Here is a 23,637-nt window from a genome sequence, read left to right on the forward strand (position 1 = left end):
ATAACGACCCCACCTCTCGGGGAGCCGGAGGCCCGCCCCTCGAGGAGGGGCGCGGGGGAGGAAAACGCGAACGCGGATTGGGTCGCTGGGGCACCCGTAGTTGGGAGCGGCGGAACGCGGGCCCCGGGGACGGAGGGAGGCGTCCGCGCGCCGAGGCTCCGGTGGGCCTCGTGGTGAGCTGGGGCCCAGTTCTCCCCGCGCGGAGAACCCGAGCCTCGGCCGGGTTCCGGGGCGGCCCGCGGAGCGCCTGGTCCAGTCATGTGAGTCGGGTCTCTCAGGCTCTCAAACAACGAGGTCTTGTTTCTCCGGGCGGCCCTTCGCCCTCCGGGGCTCTCCCTCCGCCACCGCCCCTCTCCCCCTCGTCCGCCCTCGGCCAGGGGCGTGACGGAAGCGCCCTTAACTCGCTCGGGGCCGGCCGCGGACCGGCGGGGCCGGTTCTCTCGTCCCGGGGTGGGGACGCGCGGGCTCCGGGAGGGAGGCTGGCGGCCCCTGCAGGTAGGACGGCCGCCGTGGAGCGACGGAGGGCTGCTGCCGCCTCTACCGCCGGGGGCCGCGGACATCCTCGTTCTGGTGGCGCTTGAACCGTGGGGTGTTTTGAAACCGTAGGGTTGAACTGTGGCCACCGCTGCCGCCTCCGCCTGCTAGAAGCGGCCAGCCCTGGTTCGCTTATGACTTTAATTTTTGGTCTTGCCAGCTGAGAGATCCATTGGCTTTTCCAACTCTCTCTTGCCTTGAGGCTCAAGAACAAACTATTAACTGGTAGTCTCGGAAGAGCCACAGTCTCCCACCAGAGGCGTCTTATGTTTAGTTTTTTGAGTGGAAATAACTTGATTTAACGTGAACTTTATGAGTTTCTTCAAGTCTGCATTACGATAACCTCACTCCAGAAAGGAATGGATGATCTTCTCCAACCTGTTCCTTGTTTCTTTACACTGATGACAATAACAGATGAGACATTTTTAAAAGCTATTTTGTTTAAGCAAGTTTTAAATCCGGTGCAGACTTTTTTACTCTAGTGGCAACAGAATTTCAGTTGGTTGCTTTCAATCAGCTAAATAATAAAGCAGGATGCTGTGTGTAACAAGATTCTGAAGCTTGCATTTCGGACTCTAAGTAGACGTAAATCATGCAAAAATTACCTTTTTAGATTCTAAATACACTTGTTTTTTCTTTTCCAGGGCAGACTACTGGAAGTCACAACCAAAGAAATTCTGTGATTACTGCAAGTGTTGGATCGCAGACAATAGGCCTGTATGATGATTCCTCTATTAGAGAGTCTCCTAATACTGTATTCATGCGAGATGTTCCTTTTTTATCTCAACTGAGAGCTTACAAAGTACTTTCATATGCGTTGCTCTTGATTTTTCAAAACATCGAACAATTTCTGTTGTGTTTTTATTCCTTGTAGGAAAGCTACAGCCTTCTTCTTTATCATCAGCCCAAATTTGATTATGTACTAAGCCAAACTATTTCTCTCTGGCCCTTCAGTCACATTCAGGAAATGGACATTGAGTGGATAATCACATCCATGTTTATGAAACACCTAGGTTATGAAGGTGCTGTTTGTAATATTGTTGTATACAAAGAAAAGTAAAAGCAGAAAGTCCTTAACGTGTGAGAAGAAACAACATTATTGTAATTTTCCTTGTATATTTCTGCTCTAAAGGTATTAAATATATTTGATGTAGAGCTTTATATTTCTAAATGCTTAAATTTGAAAGACATCATTATCTTTGTCATGGAATATGAAAATAGCAAACTTGAAGCACATTGTTAGTGTATCTTTTAGTCCATATTCACCTCTTAAGACATAGAAGGAAAGGCACCATTGATTTTTTTTCACCCCATTTCATGCATGTCTTTGTACTATGTACGTAGTAGATAACTGATAGGATATTTTTTAGATGTATATTCGTATCCTTATTACTTGGTAGAGGTGGATGGGTAAAAGAATAGTAGCACCATCTGTAACCATGTTGTGTTTGGTAGACATTTATTTTTTTTTTTTGACATTTATTTATTATTATCTGCAAAGAGTTTGATGATACTTTTCAGTTTTGTCTTTTTTTATTTCTTTTTGAATAGTTGCTAAAATTCTTGACTATCTTGTTTGATTTTGCCCATCCTTACCAAAAAAAAAGTCACAAGTTTTAAAAGCTACACAAATCACCGATAGCCTCTCTTCCTTGGAAGTATGCAAGCAATTCAGTGAAGTTTTTGAGTTATCTAGAGAAAATAATTCTTTCTAGGATTGTCCTTCTTCATTTCCTTAAATACACATTGATTTAACCTTTAACTAGAAATAATTTATTTTTGATTGGGCCTTTAATATTCTCTGTATAGTAAAACCAACTTTAGGAAACCAAGATATGAAAAATAGAGGATGAATATTTGCTTTACGAAGTCACACTTTAAAGAGGAATTCACAGCAGTACTTTAGAGTAACTCAGCAAGTGCATTAGGTAAGAATTGATTGACAGAACTTTGCAAACTTAACCAGAAATTTCTTATTTCATACAACACATTTGTAATTTAGGGAGCATTCTGGCTTTTAAATAGGTAATAATATTCACTCACCAGCTCAGTCCCCATCCATCCAGTTACCATCATTCCTCATAGGTTACCCCTCTTTTCATTTTCTTGTCTGTGCTTCCATATCTGTATCTAAATGTTTCTGTAGATTCCAATGTGCATAGAAGGTAGCATGCTGTTTATACTGTCTTGCACCACAGTTTTATTTTTTTTAATTGAACATATCCTGATGCTCTTTTATCATCAGTGTATAAGGAGTTCCTTTGTTCTCTATTACAGCAGCCTAATTTTAGATTGCCCTGCATAGGAGTTTTACATTTTGTACCATTAACACGTTGTATAATCGTATTTATTTACAATTTAGAAGGCATTTTTTAATGCCTACTTTTCTCTCAATTTGGAGAAGCTGAGAATCACTGTTTATTCTTTTTTTTTTTTTTTTTAGCATAATGTGGCAAATAGAGCAGTACAAATTCTAGACTCATTGGTTGTGACATTTTATGTTGACCGGCTTTTTTTAATTTATTTTTGGCTTTGCTGGGTCTTTGTTGCTGCACGCCGACTTTCTCCCGTTGCCATGCGTGGACTCCTCATTGCAGTGTCTTCTCTTCTTACGGAGCACAGGGTCAATAGTTGTGGTGCACTGACTTAGTTGCTCCTCAGTGTGTGGGATCTTCCCAAACCCGCATCTCCTGCATTGGCAGGCAGACTTTTCACCACTGAGCCACCAGGGGAACCCCAAGAGGTGTTTCTTGAAGTGTGAGGTTTTTTTTTTTCCCCCACTCCTCTTTTGGCTTCATGTCTTGCTTGAGTCCTTATTACAGTCATATTCACTAGTTAGTCATCAAGAGTACCTTGTATATTTCTTTATTAATATGGTCATCATAGTTTATTTTAAGCACCAAAGGACAGCTTGTCAGAGGGCATAATAATAAATAATGTGGTTTAATTCCTTAGCATCATTTGATTAAAAGGGCCAGTTTGCATGAACATTAATTTTATCTTTTCTGCCAGTTGTACTTCAATTTTGTTATGTTCCATTTCCCTATTGACTGTTACTTTGCTGTGAACATTATGATGTGTAGTTTTCCTTTGTCTTTTGTCTTTTTCTTAACCTTCAAGAGCATTGAATTTCATGAAAGAGGAAAGAATCATAAAGAAAATGTGGCGAAGAGGATCAGTGAGGTATTCTAGTTCGTCTCTTTGTCAGTTTTTCTCTGTAAATATCAGCCCTTTATCTAGCATTCACCTTTATATGTGTCTTACATAGATTAAACAGAAAAGCCTGGATAAGGCGAAGGAGGAAGAAAAGGCATCAAAGGAGTTTGCGGCAATGGAGGCAGCTGCCCTGAAAGCATACCAGGAGGATTTGAAGAGGCTCGGCCTAGAGTCAGGTAAAGAGCAGCCAGCGTGTTTCAAAAGGAGCACCTCAGGTGCTGAGTGAGCTCTTACCGTCCGCACAGAGGAGTGCACGCTCGGCGTACCTCCGTGCTGTCCCTGTGTATCTCAGCCCTGTTTAGGCTCTGGGACTTGTGCTCGTCCACGTTTCATTTTGCTTTTGATCTTCATCTTTCAGTATCTCCATTCACAACAACTGTATTATACTAGGGGTTACCTAGCCCTTGCTCTGTCTTATTAGGCCAGGACTTCATTTCAGAGACACTTGAGTTTTTTATGGATCCTAATTTTTTGGCTAAATGGATCTATTCATTTAAAAAATAGGCCTTGCCTTATAACCCCAGTTCGCTCTATCCATACCATCAAAACTATGAATCATCATTATTTATGTAGTTAAATTATAGTGAATTAACCTTTTGTAGACAGATAATTGACTTTATTACTAGAAAGTAGAGTTTTTTTTTTTTTACTTTTTAATTTTTTTATTGACTCTTAGACACATTATGTAAATTTAAGGTTTACAGTACGTTAGTGTGATAGATTTATTGTAATGTGATTGCATTATATCAATATTTATCATATTACATAATTGTATATCATTGTCTATATTCAAACTGTGCATTAGATTTCTGGCTTGTTTACTACTTACTGCAAATCTGTATCCTTAAACAGCGTCAGTCTTATCCCTCTACTCCCCATCCCCTGTTAACTACCCCTATTTGCTCTGTTTTTTACAAGTTTGACTTTTCTAGATTCCACATATAAGTGATAACCATACGGTGCTTGTCTTTCTGTATCTGGCTTATTTCACTTAGCATGATGTGTCCAGGGTTTGTCCATGTTGTTGCAAATGGCACAGTCCTTTCTGGTGGCTGAGTTGTATACATGTGTATGTGTATATATGTGTGTATTAAAATGCCATATTTTATGTAATTAGTCTCTTCCTGATTAACATTTAGGATTCTTAGAGTTTTTTGCTGTTAGAAAGAATATTTCCGTGAGCGCCCTTAGGCAGGCACGTTTTCACAATTTATATCTGTAGGCTCAATTTCTAGAAGTGAGATTGCAGATTTGCAGTGCAAATGTTTTATAAATTGATTGATGAAATCAGACTGTCTCCACAAATGTTGGGCTGATTTACACTTTTCCTAGAAATAAAATTATTTTATTAACTAATGTTGGAAATAACTATCCCTTTGGAAAAAAGCAAAGCCGTAAAAACTACCTATTTTTTACACCCATGTAAATACCTAATGGATAAGACTGACTAACAATGGGTTTGGTTATTCTTTTCATTGTTGATCTAATGCAAAAACAATTTTATGTATTTGCATTTCCTTGGTTATTAGTGAAGATAATGTTAATTCTCTGAGTTACCTTTGACTTTTTGCCCACTTTTGAGTTAGAAAGTTACATTTGTAAGGGATCTTTGTTAGGAGCATTAACCCTCTGTTGTATTTGTTATAAAGATTTATCGTTTGTCTGTCTCATATATATATTTTGGGATGTTCTCCTGGATGGTCTTATATTCTTGATTGTTTCGTTTTCCAAATAGGCTTTGTAGTAATGTGTCAGGTTCCCAAAGGAATCTTGTCAGGCTTTTGATTGGAATAAAATTATTAAACCAGAAAGGAAAACTTTACATAAGCTACTTTACCCTTCCTTCACCTTTCTCTAGAGATCTCAGAGCCAAGCGTGTCACCAGTTACCAGCACTGTCCCACCCACCTCTGCATCAAATCAGCAGAAAGAAAAGAAGAAAAAGAAAAAAGACCCTTCAAAGGGCAGATGGGTAGAAGGCATAACCTCTGAGGGTCACCATTACTATTATGATCTTATCACAGGAGGTATGTCATTTAGGCATAAAGACAGTAGAAAATGATAACTGACAGTTTATTTTGTGTTAGAACTTTTAGTTATTATCGGAACACTTAAACAGTGAAAGACTGTAACTACATTTTTCCACAATGGTAAAAAAAAAAAACTATGTGCCATTTTAAAAATGTATCCTTTTCATAGTGATTCAAGGTCATCATTAAAGACTTAATAGTGGGTTCCTTATCAACTATAAATATAAATAAATATGTAGCTTTATATTTTCTTGCTAAAACTTTGTAAATATTTTAACTTTTAGGGGTGTATGAATCACATGGAGAAGGTAGAGAACAAGAAATAAAAAGGGTGGGTGGTACATATATTCAAGGAATGGGTAGAAGAAAAGTTAAGAATGGTTGGGAAGGTAAGAGATGAGACTAGAGGGTTAATGAGGGAAAAAATCTTGGGCTACCAATATTGTGGGAATTAATTAGATCTGTAGAGTCACAGTCAATTTTTGACTACGCAGAAACAGTAATAATCTCTTGAGAGTTTTCACTGAGCTGTTAGTGAAGTGCATGTTGTAGTTAGCAGTGAACCATAAGTAATTATATGCTAAATATGTCTTAAATTTACATAGTAATTACTTATTAATTACATTTTTCCCCCTTTTGCAGCCTATTCCTTGCTGCCTTTGTTCACCATCCTACTTTATATACTGTTTCTTTTAGCAATGCTTGTTTTTAATTCCTGCATATTTCATTTTATTTCTGTCTTGAGTCATTCATTCCATCTTTCACTCTACCCTGCCCCAAGATGTCAGAAGGCCTTCTCATGCCTTCAAAATTTATCAAACCTGAATTCCAAGAAGTCTTTAAGAGGAGCCCTATCTGGCTCTAATACTTCTTGTGGAAGCACCAGTAACTTCTTATCCTTCCTTTTGTCTGCCCCTTCTTGGTTACGTAGCATTCACATGTATTCTACACAATACTACTAGGGTGTATGTTGTTTCTTTTATTTTTGAATTATGTTTTAAACTACAGACACATAGTATTTCATTCATGTTGAATATATTGTAAATATTTGCCAAATTAAATTATTTTGGAAAGATTTTACAAATACAGTATATTTTGCTTTAAGCATCTCAGTGGGAGAAACCTGAAGGATTTCAAGGGAACTTAAAAAAGGTAACTGAAGCACATTAATAGTATTTTCTTTATTCTTTAAAGTGATTGGCTTTTGGGATTTTTGTTGGGTTTAGTTAATCGGATTTACTTGTAGATAAGCCTCCCAATCCCCCCAGGCACTTTGTTCCTTTCTTTCTATAATCCTTTTGTTAAAAGGGTAGGTGGAGGTGGAAAAGTGTTGTCTACGCTCAAAGTCCATGCAGGGCGAATGTTATTAGTTGATTTGCAGTCAGTTGCCATTTACATTGGAGAAGGAAATGGCAACCCACTCCAGTGTTCTTGCCTGGAGAATCCCAGGGACAGGGGAGCCTGATGGGCTTCCGTCTATGGGGTCGCACAGAGTTGGACACGACTGAAGTGACTTAGCAGCAGCACCAGCCATTTACATATTCCAGTCAGTCTGCAAAGAACTGTCCAGGTGTTCAGAAGTGTGATATTCCATTCATGAAAGGTGGCTTATGACTAACACAAACCAGGTTCCTGGCCGTGATCAGTACCAACTCTCAGGTTTCCATAGGAAAGGAAAGGTTGGCTGACTGTCTTAGTTATCTAATATATAACCACATCTTCAGTTTATGTTGGGTTTTTTCCCTCCCATTAGGCAACAGGGAAGACTGTGTGGATAGAAGGATTAAGTGAAGATGGCTATACCTATTATTATAATACTGAAACAGGGGGTAAGTAGTACCTTTGATGATCTTTTAAACTGTCTAAAATTGTACCTGACACTGCTCATTAGCCTGCTGGTGAATTGTCTGAACTTGAGAATTTTAGTATGCTGCTGCTGCTGCTAAGTCGCTTCAGTCGTGTCTGACTCTCTGCGACCCTGTGGACAGCAGCCCAGCAGGCTCCTCTGTCCCTGGGATTCTCCAGGCAAGAACACTGAAGTGGGTTGCCATTTCCTTCTCCAGTGTATTATTTTTTATCATTTAAAAGCATTAATACAATGGAAAAGCAAAGAGGTTTCTGTAATACACTGAGCTGTACATTGTTATTCTCAAGTGACACTGCATTCACAAATTTTACTTCAAAACTCATTTTTACTTTCTCCACTATGATTGGTTTTTTGTTTTTTTTTTTTTTTTGGTTTTATCGTGATTATTTTAGAAATCTTTGCTTTGGAAGATCACCTCATTCAACTTGCCTTCTTTTTTAAAAAGCAGAACTGAAGCTAATTTAGCAGTGGCTAAGGCTGTCTAGTTTTCACTTTAATAATTTTCAGTTACATAAATGTTTAGAAAATGTGTAATTATTGTTACCTAATTATTATCTAAGTTTTTCAAATTAAGATTTTATCTAATTTCATAAAACTAGTCTTTGCAGTAATTATAGTTGATTTCTTCTGCAGTTAAATTTACCAAAATAGCTATAGTATTAGTGTAATTCTGAGATGGTTTTTGTTGTTGTTTTTTGATTCCTGCTATCCAAAGATTGCTATAGAGCATTAAGTCTTTAAGGAGGAAAAGGCCGTTTTCATCTCCCTCAGGTAGATACCCAGTCTGCCCAATGATGACAGTGGTTCTGTCTCAGTAAACCTGATACACTAAATCTTTGTAGACATAAAATAATTTATAAGTCCGGGGTTAGATCTGAGTGGGCTCAGTGCACAGCGTCTTCCCTTACCAGCTCTGTGTCTGTGGGCAAGTCACCGAGCCTGTAGTTGCTCTTAAGTAGTGTTGATCATGTACTCTGTGAGGTCATGATGGTCACGTGTCTGTAAGGGTCCCTAAACAGTGCCTAGTACATATTAGATGCTTCACAAATTTTTCATGAAAACTCTTTTGTTACTTATGTGAAATAGAGGCAAGGAAAAGTAATGTTTTTCACTAGTGCTAGAAAGTTCCCTGCAGTTAATAACGGACTGTACATATTGATTTCCCCCAACAATTTCAGTTTATGTCTGGACCAATGTCATTATTAATAGAGCCCCTTTTACTCTTAAAACTTTCCCAGTTGAACAGTAAATTTTAGAATCAGTTTTATTAAACTAAAATTAGAGAATAACTGCAAGGTAATTAGAGCTGCTGTCATTTTACTAAAAGCCAAACAAACCACTGGGTGGCAGTATAGTTCAACTGAGGTGTTTTTTTTCTCCTTACCATAAAATGACAAATTTTATTTACTCAGATCTTTGCCGTATTATTTCACTTTGTGAAGATCCCAGGGAAATTTTGTGATAAATTTCAGAAAATCTCCTGTGTGTCCATTACCATGTTTCCTGAAATTGGTGGTGGTTAAATTTTGAGTCCTCAGAATGTATTACCCAGTTTTTCAGTCTCTTTCTATTGGGGCTGTAGTTGATACATCTAGTGAACCCAGATTGCCTGAATTTTATTTCCGAAAGCTAATAGCAAGATCTTTGAGAATGTTTATTATCTTCTTGATCAAGTGATGGTGTGAAACAGATACAGTGTTGTCACTTAATAATGTCTTGTGATAGGAAACATTATATTGGAAATTACTTTTAAATAGCATTGGTAACTAAATAACATGACTGTCTAAATGTGTTGATTAGAATCCAGATGGGAAAAACCTGATGATTTCATTCCACACTCCGGTGATCTGCCTTCTAGTAAAGTCAATGAAAAGTCACTTGGCACCCTAGAAGAGTCCAAATCATCAGATTCACATAGTGAGTCTGATGGCGAACAGGAAGCAGGAAAGGAGAAAAAAAAAGAAGAGATCCCAACAGAAACACAAAAGCTAATAATAAAGTTTAAGGTAGGTTCTTAGTTCTTTACAACAGCTTGTTAGTTTATAAAAAGATCTATAGACTCTTCAGTTTTCTGGTAGAAGGTGGAAATAAAACTGAGATATGCATGCCTTTTGGCATTGGATAAATGATAGCAGCAAGATAGTAAATTGATTTTTAGACCTCCTAAGTTTGAGATGCCTCTGTAACATCCAGAGAGCTGTCTGAACATGCACAGATGAATGTCTAAGGCTCGAAATGTTAACTTGAGTATCCTCAAAATACTAGTAGTAATTTAAGTCTTAGAAGGGATGAAGTAACCTAGAAAAATTACCTTGGGAAACATTAAACACTCAAGTGTAAGTGAGAGAAGCCCACAAGGCAGAATGGGGGGAGAACGGTTAGAAAGGTCTGCAGAGAAGGAGAGTCCAGTGTCCCAGAAGCCGTGGGGTAGAGAGTGTGCATGCCAAGCTGCCTCAGCCGTTTCCGACTCTTTGTGACCCTGTGGACTGCAGCCCGCTAGGCTCCTCTGTCCGTGGGATTCTCCAGGGAAGGACACTAGAGTGGCTCAATAGTTCAGTTTAGGTAACCCAGGGACGGGACCCGCGGCTCCTGCAGTGCTGGCGGATTCTGTACCACTGAGCCCCTGGGGAAGCCCTGGGGTAGAGAGTATCAAGGGCTGACTTGGTCTAGGAAGGAAAAGATACCCTTTGAATTATGCAGACAGGAAGTCCTTGATAGCCTTTTGATGGTTGGACCAGAGTTTCAGAAGGTAAAACTCAAATTACAAGAGGATGAAAAGTGGTTCACAGTGTATGTGGTTGGGATATGAAATGAAAAGTAGAAATTAAATGATAGGATGGTGGCTACATACTGACTTTTAATTGTGAGAGAGTTATAGTGGTTATGTTTTCCTGAGGAGGAACTCCAAAAGAATACCAACAAAGGTAAGTGAATAGGTTACTCATTCTCTGTAGGAAGGTAAGGCTTTCATTTTCTGTAAGGTTTGCCTGTAGATGAGTTGCTGTCAGGGAAGAAGTTATGCCTTTTAGCCTCAGCTTACTCATGTGTAAGGAAATCAAGATTGTTTGCTGAGAGGAACTCTGGGGAGCTTGAGAGCATTAACAGACTCAAATAATCCCTGAGCCAAGGTGGGAGAGGAAATGAACCAAGTAAGCGGATTGACAGCTGGTGGTGCTGAGTGCCCAGCCATGGTGGGAAAGTAAAACCAACATTTTAATAGTGTTAATAGTATTGCTGGACTTCCCCGATGGCTCAGCGCATAAAGAGTCCGCCTGCCAATGCAGGAGATGCAAGAGACTCGAGTTTGATCCCTGGATTGGGAAGATCCCTTGGAGGAAGGCATGGCTACCCACTCCAGTACTCCTGCCTGGCAAATCCTATAGACAGAGGAGCTTGGCAGGCTATAGTCCATGGGGTCTCTCAGAGTCAGACACCACTGAGCATGCTCACACACAATAGATTTGCTAGTCCTCCTGCTTTTGTGACCTTTCTAGGAGCAATCAGGAGCCTGGATGCCAAAGTGGACAAGATATGTAACATTGATCCACGGTTGAGTACTGGCCTGAGAGGTGAAAGAATATCCAGGATGCTGGAGAGAGGGTGCTTGCAGCCTTCCCTAGGGTCTTGCCTTTGCCTGCAACTTCTCTACGCACCCCATAAATCTTGGTGGAACTTAGGGTGAAGAACGTATCCAGTTTGTAGAAGAGCAGCAGCAACACTTTTTGTGTTTATAGTTCAGTGTTTATAGTTCAGTTTAGGTAACCCAGCATCCAGTTTGAGACAGATATGATTAACTTGAAGCAAACAAAATATTTCAAAGTATAGATAAACAAAAAAGGACAAACTATAATCCGGCCACTTGCCAGAGAAATCAGTAAACACCTTGGTGTTACTGGTCTGTAATATTTTTGTATTCAGATTTGAACATTGCTTTAAGCAAAATATGGAGTCATACTGTAATAAGGTTTTATTATCACTTTGCAATTTAATCTGTCACAGAGAACATCATTAAGTCTTCATCTACTGAAATAATGGATGAATAGTATTCCGTGATATGAATATACAGTGATTAATTCAGCCCTGTGGAGCTGAATATTTATTTTGAATAATCACTAAGGGGACCAGGAGAAGAAATAACTGGGGGCATATTACTTCGCAGTGTTAGTGTCTGCTGAAATTGGATCTCATAAATTCTGAAGGTTCATCAGTTTGTATGTTGTGTGGTTCTTTTCTTTTGGTAACACTTGACAGACCAGTGGTTGGATAGACCTGGGTTGGAGATATTTAGATCTTTTACAATAGACAGGCAGAGGGACAAAGATATTTAAGGGTGCTAGCAAAGGAATGTCTATGAAGTGATTCTCTGTGGGCTGGGGCCTGATGATGAAGAATATGAAGTCTAGATGAGACCAGCCGACTCAGAGCACAGGAAATTAAAGTAGGAGAGATGGCAGCGAGGTTGAACAGGAAGTACTGCAGAAGTGAGGGGGCCAGAGAGCCAATGGAGTAACACTGTTGGGCTTTTAAGATTTCACAAATTATTGCTGAATTTTAAAATCAAATGTAGGAAAATCATGAATAAAACATATTTTTTAAGGAAATGTTATTTAGCAAAAAAAAAAAAAAAAAGATTTCACAAGTGGGGCATTTCTGAGTGATGACCTAATTCAAATTAACAGGAACATAAATGTGAGGATTTAATATTTGAATACTACCTATGCACCAGGTGCTAATGTGAGGAAAATACCTTACTCGGTTACTAAAATATAGTGAAGGCCAGAGTCAGTGGTTTTGTGCATCACAAAACTGAGGGTCGAGAATTTTTAAGCTCCAGGATGACCACGAGTTTGAACAGAGCACGTGGTGCCTGAGTTGCCAGTGTCCCCACTTCCATGGAGTAGTCAGAGGTCATTAGACCACTGCGGAAGAATGGAGGACAGTTATATAGAAGGTGGCATGGGTCTCAGAGGAGGCATTATTGCAAAGTAAAAAGTTTCATGTCCTCAGTAAAAATGTTTTATTTTAAAAATGACATGGTCTAGAAGCAGTCATGATTGCTAGAGAAGGCTGATGCTGTATCCTGGTTCTGTGAGTGCAGCAGCGTAAGAGAATGCACTAACATCCATTCAAAGAATTGCAAACAGAACAGCCCCAGGACTGGCACCCGTGGTAGCACAGTTTGCAGAGGCTAAACCGAGCCACAGGGCTTTGTTAGCCCAGTTGAAGGGGTGCCGTAAAAGCACCAGTTCTCCCCAGGGGCTCTGCAGAAGCTGCTTCTCCTTCTTGGGTGTGTCTTTTGCTAATTTCATGTCATTACCAGTTGTATAGGCCAGTAAATTTCTGGCAGTGTCCTCAGTGTGCAGATGGATTTCAGTTAACTCTAATTGGCTGAGTGTTAGTCATTCAGTCCTGTCCAACTCTTGGCAACCCCACGGACTGTAGCCAACCAGCCTCGTCTGACTGTGGAATTCTCTGGGCAAGAATACTGGAGTGAGTAGCCATTCCCTTCTCCAGGGGATCTGCCCAACCCAGGGATCAAACCCGAGTCTCCTGCATTGCCAGCAGATTCTTTACATCTGAGCCACCAGGAGTTCTTTACATAGGTAATGGGTATAGAAGGGTCCAGTGACAGGGCATTAAATTCGGAAGGGGCACAGTATAAAGGGAGGTCACTGCTGGACATGTGAGGAAGGAGAGAAAGCAGTAAAGTGGAGAAGAGAGGATGAATAAGGCCTGTGTATGTCTCTAAGTGTTGAACAGGTAGAGGGGTCATGATATTTCTTAACAGCCTTGGCCATGGTATGTTAGCATTTTAGACATAATGAAAAACCTAATCAAGCATTAAAGAAGTCCTTTCATGTACATTTGTTGTGTTATGTGCAAATCTGAACTATTGAGTTAATGTATTATTATTTATAGATCAGTAGCAAGACTATATTAAAGAAATTTTTGGTCCTGGCAGTTTTCTTTGAGGTTTGTTACTAATATTTCTTGACTTTGACATTCCAGGAAAAAAATAAAAATAGTAATAAAAGAACTGAACCAGAAACACAGAAAGAAAAAAATACCCAAGGGAAGAATTCATCAGGTCCAAGTGAAGAAAAACCCAAAGAAAAAAATACCCAAGGGAAGAATTCATCAGGTCCAAATGAAGAAAAACCCAAAGCTCATAAAAAACCAAACCCATATGGAGAATGGCAGGAAATTAAACCAGAAGTTGAGTCCCAGTAAGTACCTGAAACTTAATCCAGCAGTTATAACTTAATCCTGTCCTATATTATTACAAGTATTTTATGTCCCAGTACTTCCGTAAATTGTAGTACTTAATTTCAGGAATACAGTGCTCATTAAAAAGTGTAGCTCATTTCTTTTATTTCTAGAGTGGTTTTATTTTCTCTAATTAAATATTTTTAAATGTAAGCTGTTTATTTTTTTAAAGTAAAACTAAGCATTGCGTTCATTCTTACAAAGACATGACATTTCTATTGATCGTACTAACATGCCATGTACATATGAGTATTTTCACACTTACCATGGTTATTCTATCAGTGAAGCAAATTTCTACATATCTAGTACATGCCTCATGGAATCTATCTAAAGGCAAGAAAACAGCCCTTGTTTTGTTAATGTATTGAAAATGGCTATGGCACTTCACCCAAGGTTTTAAGTTTTTATTCATAAAGCATAGCGGTTTTATCAACTAAATAAGGTCCTGGTAGAAATGTTACTTGGTTTACATGATTAGCTTATGTGGTCATATCACTTATTGTCTTTGGATCATTTACACAGTGAAAGGAAAATTCACCCACACTTTCACACACTGGTGTTTCTTAAATGCTTAAAAAATATCTTTGAGTAGGAAAAAAGTATCTATATGAATTAAACAGTTTTTCTGCAAAACACTAGTGCTGTGGATACTTTCATAGTGAAATTATTCACTGTTAAACTGTACTTTGATGGAAAAGTCATATTTTTTCACAAGGTGGAGGAATGCGAGTTTTGGGCAGCTTTATATACAGCGCTGATAAGGAGGGATTCCTTAGTGATAGCATACGGAATGTACCTGTCTTCAGTAAAGATTCGGGTTTTATTTATGTTATTTAATGAAATATTACGAAATATGTATTCAATGTTGCATAGTGCCAGGGACCAACGTATATTGACTGTGTGTTGAAGTTGCAGAAATAATAGACTGCATTAAGTGATTTACAATAGGAGAATGGTCGTCTATACCAACATCACCTATACTTTAAAGCTAAGATTTCTTAAAATTTGAGTATTTTGTTTTCCCTGTGATAAGTTTACTGAAAAGCCATTCTTCTTAACATCAACCAGTTTAACAGGTGATGTATTGCGTCTGACTTCCTAAGTAGATTTACTGGTGAGGTTGAAACTTTTTTTCATATGCCTGTATTTATTAGTGTTTTGTATTTCCTCTTCTGTGAATTGTCTGTTTATATGCTTTGCAAATTTTTCTGTTAAGGTATTAATCTTTCCTTACTTGCATAAGATTTCTATGTAGTACAGAAGCTCACCATTTATTAGTATAAGAATTTGTAGTTTGACTTTTAATTGTGCTTACAATGGTTTTAGATGTGTCGGATTTTGTTATGTTTAACTAGTCTGATTTCTTTTCCTTTGTGATCTGCTTTATTGCTATTACCTATTTTCATCTAAAAGTCAAGTTTATACTATATTTCCTCCTGATTTGTGTGGCCTTTTTTGTGTAATTATTTAATCCATCTTTAATAATTTTGATACATTGTATGAGATAAGATCCTAAAATAATTTTTTATCTTCCCTGGCAAACCAATTCTGCCAGTACCATTCTTCCCCCCGCCCTTTTTTTTTTTTTGATTCTTCTCCATTTTTAAGTGGCCTTTTAAAATCTATATTTAACTCTTAAATTTACCAGTTTGCTTCTGACTACCTATTGTTCCATTAATCCATCTGACTTTGTGATAGTACCATAAGAATTTAATTACTGTGATTTAATATATCCTTTTATATGATACATTCTGATATCTCATGGTTTTTCCCTATATTTTTTTTCCAAATTTTATTAAGTAGTCTCTTCCTATTTTTTCCAAGTTAGTCATTTGCAAGCGTTCAACAAGTATAGAATTTATATAAATATTACAAATAAATTATGGCAACAATATTGTTTTCAGTATTTCATATTTTCATCAAAAAATATTGTTCACTTTTACTCTTTTTACTCATGGTGTTTTGTAGGATTTTCTATCCAGCTTCTGTCTGTAAGTCTCATGTTTGCAGCCCCAGGACTAAAATCAGTGACTGGCACATAATAGGTGTTTGTGAGCTCAGTCACTCAGTCATGCCTGACTCTTTGTGACTCCATGGACTGTAGCCCACCAGGCTCCTCTGTCCGTGGGCTTTTTCTGGTGGTTCAGGGCACCAAACGCAGGGGCACCTGGCAGCCCTGGATTCAGGCGCTGTGTCACCGCTTTAGCTCTGGTCACTAGGATCCAACAGCTGTGTGGTCCTCAGCAGACACTGCAGGGCTTCCCCAGGGCCTGTTGGGGTCTTCAGGAGCACCTCCAGGTTCAGCAGCCGGAGGCCGGGACAGGCGGTGGTGGTGGCTGGCCCTGGTGGGGTACGAAGACTCGGCTGCAGGGCCAGCTGAGATCCCTGTGGGTGTGGAGCGCGGGCAGGCAGCAAGGGCCAGGGTCAGCTGCAGGCTCACCGGCAGCTTCAGGGGCCCTGCTGTTGGGGTGCTTTCTCATGGCTGCACAATCTCCCCCGAGTATACACACTGCGGTGGAGGATGGTGTCAAGGGTCAGGCTGGGGGCATGCCGGTATGCAGCCACGGGGGCTGGTTCCTGAGGAGCAGGGTTGTGCAGGCCAGTGACAGAGAAGGCCGGGCCTGATTCAGGCCACAGGCCAGCGACTGCAGAGACCCGCGCTGTCGGCATCGTCTCCCCTGTGCATTGCTCCCCTCTGGGCAGTGGAGGCTGGTGATGGGTGGCAGGGCAGCAGCGTGCAGGCACACCGCTGCAGGAGCTCGCCTGACGCGCGCCAGCGGCAGTGGTGTCAGCCGTGGGAGGGCCGTCCAGGCTGCCGTCTTGCACAGCACCCTGAGCTGACTGCAGCGACGAGGGCAGAGGGGCGGAGGCAGCTGGCATCTGCGAGCACGAATAGCTGTGCACCACGGTACCTGCTGATATCCGTGGGGATCCGCAGCAGCCGTGAGGTCTCTTGGTTCTTTCTGCGGCGGCAGAAGCGGCTTTGTTTGTCCGTAGAGCAGGTCACTGTGAACTGTAGTCGCTGCCACCCCTTGGCTGCTCTCTGTAGCCCCGGATTTTTTTTCCCTTTTCCTGTCCATCTCTGTAGGTCTCGGCTTCGCTGCTGTGGGTAAGGTGAAACCTAAGCAGGTCTTTGGTAACGTGGCCCAAAAGACTGCACCAGCTGGTCTTACCCCTCTCGTCTTTTCTTGGTGAGGGGAACTCTTTCCAGCTGGGACGTTTCCTCTTGTCTCTGAGCAGTGTCAGCCTGGATGATGCAAGCAAAGGGAAGTTGTCTTTCTTCTCTTCTTTTGCAGTTATTCTCAACCATGAGAATAATTTCATCCCATTATGTTGCTTAAGTTTCCTAAGTGGACTCAAGCAGTTTTTCTTCATGGATAGCTAATAGTTGATCATTTTGTAGGGATGGAGACTGGAGGCTCCACTAAAGGTTTTTTAAATGTTTTTCCTTATTAAATCAGCTCTTATTTTTAATTGTCTATTGAATTACATATCCATTTATTAATGGATTTTTTTGCTGCTTCATTTCTACCTCTGTAACTTTCTTCCTCTGACTCCTCTTAAGTTTCTTTGAGTTTGCTCTTCATATGAACACTTAAGACTGCTGACAGTGGGTGAGGAAGGGGTCTGTTCTCAGTTCTTACTGAAAGTGACTAAAGCTATATTGTTTCTTAGTATACTTCTGTCCATATATCACATAAACTTTGAGAGATGCTTTCTTGATTTCATTGTTTTTGGAATAGTTTAATATCATGTGTTTGCTTACTTTTTTACTTGGTGGTTTTCCAAAAGGACTTATTTTTCAAACTCTTACGTAGGTTGGTTTGTTTTTTCTACCTTTATTACATTGTGTTCAGATACTGTAACCTTTACAGTGTTTGCATTTTTAATTTGAAAATGACTATGGTTTTAAGGAAGTGCTTATATAATTATTTTTGAAGTTATTTGAAAGGAAGGTATATTTTCTGTAATGTATTTTGTTTATAGTCTCTTACCTTTCTTTCAAACGTCTTTTCCTCTGATTATGTCACAAGGGTTTATTCCCTACTTCATTGCCACTTCTGTTAGCTTCCACTTAGGAATTTCCTAGGACCATGATTTCAGAAATGGACTCATTCTCTATTTTATCTCTCCCATGATCCCAGTTAGGAAATAATACTATGGCTTGATCACTTTATCAAAATACAACACAAAACACCAAGATTGTGAAATAAGTGAGTCTGTCATAGACTTTCTTGGATAGAGATTCATTTGTTCAGCCATCAAACCCTTCATTACTTAAATCTTTCTCTGCTTGGCTAATGGAATATTTTAGTTTCACCTGGAAGCAGAGGGGTCTAGGGGAAAGAATATAGGTTTTAGATCAACACAGGCCTACGTTTTTTGTTTGTTTTTTATTTGGCTGTGCCGGGTCTTCATTGTGGCGTGCAGGATCTTTACTTGTGGCATGCAGACCAATGAAGCATGTGAATTCTCAGTTGCAGCACTTGGGGTCTAGTTTCCCAACCAAGGATGGAGCCTGGGCCCCCTGCATTGGGAGCACAGTCTTGGCCACTGGACTGCCAGGGAAGTCCCTGGCCTGGGTTTTAATCCAGATAACATTACAGCCATAATAGCTTGGTTGACCAAGTTATTTAACGTCTCTCTAAACCTCAGCCTCTGCCTCTGTAAAATTATAAAAAGCCAAGAATGAATACCCCATCAACTTCAGGGGCTGCTGGCCTTCTTGGGAAGCACCATTGTTGGCAATCTAAGGGAAAGTAGGAAAAGCCAATAAAAGTTGCATTTGTCATATATGTTTAATACAGTAAAGAAAAGTTTGGAAGGCATCTGTGTTCAGAACAAATCAGATGTAAGACCTGTTCCAGTAAGCACACCTGTTTCCTGCATCCCCTTGTCAGATTTTGAGGAGCTACTATATAACATCAGGACCCACTGAGATGGCTGCTTCCTCACGTTTGCATTTACAGAATAGTTTCTAGTTTTGCTTTTTCTAGTCTTGACCTGTGCATTACAGATCTGAAGTTTTCTTTGTTCTTATATTCTTTGTATTTACATACTTTCTTTTATGTTGTTTTTTGCAGTTCTAGCAAGCTTCCTATTTCAGTTTTTAAAATTATTACAGTGCTTAGAGACCTCTCCTAAGCCTGTGTGTTTATCCACGTGTATATAGAATGGACCATGAAAAGCTCTCAGTACTGTCACTATGGACCTCTCCACACAGTCTTTGTGAGAGGGAAGCAAACTGGTTACTTTTAAGATAATTGAATGGAAGAGCATATATTAAATTTAAATTCTAAGCAAACACATAAAAATCACGTCTCTGCAGTTATCAAGAGCCGTAGTTGATGAGAAATCACTGTGAAGGTCTCCAGCTTTTGTCTCTGCTTTCTTCTGACTTGCCTGCCTTTCTCAGGCAGGATCTCCCCACTTGATAGCAAAGTTTTCAGCTTATCTCATACCAACAAAGATTCCAGCAATAAAGAAGTGCTGCTTTACCAGTTCCAAAAGTGGCCCTGTTTAGCTTTCATCAGATACCCAGTTCCCATTCCTGAGCTAACCACTGTGAATTCTGACTGGATGTGAATTGAATTAAGCTCAAAACTCAGAGAGGAAGAAAGAGGTTGTTTCCAAAAGAGAAAAAAAAAGAAAATTTGAGGCATTCTAGTACTAAAAAAGACAATCGAAAAGCCAAAAGAGCATTTCTACTCCAGGTGCCTTGTCATAGTCTAGTTTATGGTACACATTCAGTGTGGATGCTCCTGTTAGAACAGCTGCTACTTGAGGAACTTGCCTAACTGTCCAGTGGTAAGCCTCCGTGCTTCCAATGCTGGGGATGCCGGTTCAATTCCTGGTCAAGGAACAAAGGATCCCAAATGCCATGTGGTGTGGCCAAAAAGAAAAAGAATTACTACTACTCTAGATCTACCATAACCTTTCAGACTTCTCCTGGCCCTTGGGAAAGGTTTTCCTCTGTTTCCAAAGATCAAGATGAATGACTTCATTACACAGGTTCTTCAGAGATTGGGGGGTGTGATCTGTACTAATCTTTACTTTTCTTAGATGGGGGGTTTCTCAACTCTTGATATCTGAGACTTCTAACATTTAAATCATCCATTTACCTTTTTATTCCTTTTTCTCTCATGTCATCACTCTTCCTTTATGCTGACCAGGTAATCTTTTGGTTTCAAGTGAAAAACTTTAGTTACCTTAAATTTTAAGAAGAGGTTAATGGAACTTCCTTGGCGGTCCAGTGGTTAAAGACTCCAAAATTCCACTGCAGGGAGCATGGGTTCAATCCCTGGTTGGAGAACTAAGATCCTCACAAGAAAAAAAGAAAGGAAGAAGGTTATTAGTCCAAAAATTCCCAGAAAGGTTCTCCCTAAAAACCTCAGGGGAGGCAGGAATTCGGCTGGGCCTCACAGATAACTGGAACCAGGCCTGAAACATTTGCAGGATTCTCCATCTCCCATCCTGCTTTTCTTTGCAGGCCTTATTCTCTTTATCTCTACAGAACTCCTTTCTCTAAGTAGGAGAATGTATTATTCCCAACAAGTTTTATATGCTTAGCTACTAAGGGGTAAACATAATGGTCTTCCTGGTCCATGTTCAAAAAGCTCATGGATGGGACAAATGGCTATGGTGTGACTTAATGCTCTTTCACAGACCAGTTGACTATGTCAAGGGTAGAGACTATGATAGACTCATATTAATAGGGTGCTGATCTCTGGACTAGTCATCTGATTATTTATAACAGCCAAGTAGATAGTGCTACTACACCCAGGACATTGAGATTCCATGGTTTTCATTGTGTGCTGTGACAGCCTTCAGAATCCTCAGTCCATGGCAAAATCCCTTTTCATAGACACTTCTCATTTATATATATTCTCATATATAAGTACAAGCATTTCCTTCAACGATATACCCAATGGGAACAAAATAATAGAAAGGATTTTTCCTTGTGTGTCCACCTATACAGATGCTCAGTATCTTAAGTAATATTATAAAACAGTATTGTAAAATAATCACCTTCTCCAAAATGACCAGCTTCTAATTTCCAGTATTATCAATTAGAAAGATGACCTTGAGGTTTTGGTGAACTCATATATTATGTAAAAGTTTGTTTTACACTGTCAAATAGTGGTTTTATTTTTTTCTTTCTGTTCCAGTGAGGAGGTAGATTTGGAACTTCCAAGCACTGAAAATGAATATGTATCAACTTCGGAGGCTGATGCTGCTGGGGAACCCCAACTGGTTTTTAAAGAAAAAACAGTAACTTCTCTTGGAGTCGTGGCAGACGGAGTGGCCCCAGTCTTCAAAAAGAGAAGAATTGAAAATGGAAAGTCTAGAAATTTAAGGCAACGAGGTGATGATCAATAATTATAAGAAAGCTTTTAATGTGTGCTTTTTGGACATAATGGAGACTGTACATCTTTAAAAGCTCCTCTGTGTTTGTTTTACATTATTTAAGTGATAAAAATTTAGACTTACTCTGAATGTATTTTATGTGAATTTAAAATAAATCTTTTTTCATGTGAAATTGATTTTTGTTCCTAAAATGGAAGCCTACCACATTGCATTGTAATACAGTGTATTATCTTCAGTGTCTAAAAACTGGTAACCATGTCATAATATAAGATGCTATGTATCTGTTACTTAAAACGTTTGTCCCATTCTTCCTCTTATGAACATATTTGTACTGCACTGAGAATGAATTACCTTTGCACACTGATATTATCCAAGAAATAAGAATTATACCACATAAGAGAAGATTCATAGCCCATGATGATTCAGTTCTGAGGATCCTGTCAGAAAGGCTGATGTAGAAATGCATCAGTATATGCATATCTTCCTTACTTTTTTCAACTTAAGGTCAAGGACCAAGAACCAGGACTGTAGCTCAGGTAGTGGTTAATAGGGAATGAAAATCAGACCAAAGGAAGATAGGTGTCTCTGCCTGGTTCAGCGCAAAGCGACAACCTTTGCTCGGCGTTTTCACCTTGAGCCAGGCACTGTGCTAGGAACTGGGGGTGTAATGGTGACCAAGATACGTCTCTGTTCTTCACAACTTCTCACTCAGATGGAATCGTTTTCCCTAGTCATGCACTCTGTGCACTGGCCTAATATGTACTGGAAAATAGTTTTTAGAGTTTATTTAAAACTCGGTAGATGAAGTCTTGAACAAAAACAGTAAGGTCTCTGACTTCAGTGAAAAGTTTTGGTGTTTCTTTAGGCAGATTGGAAATTTCCCATTTCCTGGTTAAATTTCTTAAAAAGTGGAACTTTCTTATTTAATCCATTTGAAGTGGGTACCTTCCCTTTATTATTCCAAATTCTTAAGATTATATTTTTTATAAGTTGTACAGTAGTTAACATTTGGCAGTAAATATTTGTCTTTTTAAGGTTACTAGTGTACATGTAAGAAAATTATAGCTTATTAAAAACTTATGAAAGTCAAATAGTTTTTATTTTTTCTTCTAATACTGATCAGTGGCAACTTAGTGTTGCTGAGAGAGTATTTGGAGACTTGTATTTGTTTAGTGTACTTACTTGAGTATTTCACGAGTGTATAGCATATGGAGAAGTACCTTCTGGAGCCCATTTGTCATCTAGCTAATAAGCAGTGTGTTTTGGTGCTAGGCTTTCCTCAATTGGAAAAGATAATAAGACCATAAGTGGAATCCTGCTATGTTTTACCCACATATTTAGCTTATATAAGATATGCAAATTTAAAGACATTTTCACAACCACACCTTATTCTGTGAAGTGTTTCTCTTTGATGCATTCATTATCTCCTTTACCTTTGTAAGATGACAGTATTCCCAAGTTTAAAGGTCAGTTTGCCTTAGACTGGTTCTAAGGATTGCTCAGGAAAGACGTGACAAACATGACAATTTTAGTAAATCAAATCGTGAAAAATAATACTTTTCTATTTGCCTTGAAAGAATAAGTAGAAAATACACCAGATTTAACTTCCTGAATATTTGCAGAAGTTAAATACTTGATACCTTTTCTAACATTACCTTTCTCTTATATTATTTTGCATATACTTTTCTATATATATGCATATGCAAAAGCTCAGTCATGTCCGACCCTGTGACCCCGTGGACAGTAGCCCACAAGGCTGCCCTGCCCATGGGGTTTTCCAGGCAAGAATACTGGCGTGGGTTGCCATTTCCTTCTCCAGCAGATCTTCCTGACCCACATCTCCTGTGTCCTGTGTCTTCTGTGCTGGTGGGTGGATTCTCTATCACTGCACCACCTGGGAAGCCCTTCTGTGTGTGTGTATATATATATATAGGTAGATTATAAAATCAATGTATTATTATATATATAGAGAGAGAAGTGTTAGAAAAGTCCCAATAATCTTCCCCTCTTCCCCTATTGCCTCTGTGGGGTGTTTTCCCCCTAAGCTTTTTAACACTGGGTACATGTGGATAACCCTTAGGACACCTGGATCCATCTCAGCACGCAGGCTTCTCTAGTAGTGGTGCTAAAGCTCTATAGAGTGTGGGCTGAGGAGTTGCAGTATACAGGCTCTGTAGTTGTGGCATGGGGGATCTTCGTTTCCCGACAAGGGATTGAACCCAGGTCCCCTGTACTGGGAGCAGAATCTTAACCACTGCATGACCAGGGAAGGTGAAGGTGAAAGTCACTCAGTCATGTCCAACCCTTTGCGACCCCATGGACTTAGTCCATGAAATTCTCCAGGCCAGAATACTGG

General features: G+C 39.5%; 1 protein-coding gene across 2 annotated transcripts; it reads left to right on the forward strand.

Annotated features, from left to right (window-relative positions):
* The first annotated feature begins 29 nt into the window (after positions 1 to 29).
* Positions 30 to 21,453, forward strand: WBP4 (WW domain binding protein 4). 2 transcript variants are annotated; one of them, XM_043892514.1, is made up of 11 exons: positions 30 to 260; positions 1,179 to 1,251; positions 2,344 to 2,462; positions 3,655 to 3,717; positions 3,803 to 3,926; positions 5,609 to 5,776; positions 6,885 to 6,931; positions 7,533 to 7,608; positions 9,447 to 9,652; positions 13,656 to 13,873; positions 21,083 to 21,453. In XM_043892514.1, exons 5-11 carry the CDS (start codon positions 3,866 to 3,868, stop codon positions 21,291 to 21,293), a joined length of 987 nt encoding a protein of 328 aa, XP_043748449.1. In that variant the 5' UTR covers positions 30 to 260; positions 1,179 to 1,251; positions 2,344 to 2,462; positions 3,655 to 3,717; positions 3,803 to 3,865; the 3' UTR covers positions 21,294 to 21,453. The 2 variants fall into 2 exon arrangements, with proteins under 2 accessions (XP_043748449.1, XP_043748448.1); XM_043892513.1 differs by lacking the exon at positions 2,344 to 2,462.
* Positions 21,454 to 23,637: the final 2,184 nt, after the last annotated feature.

This window comes from Cervus elaphus, chromosome 30 (assembly GCF_910594005.1).
Source record: "Cervus elaphus chromosome 30, mCerEla1.1, whole genome shotgun sequence".
NCBI lineage: Eukaryota > Metazoa > Chordata > Mammalia > Artiodactyla > Cervidae > Cervus > Cervus elaphus.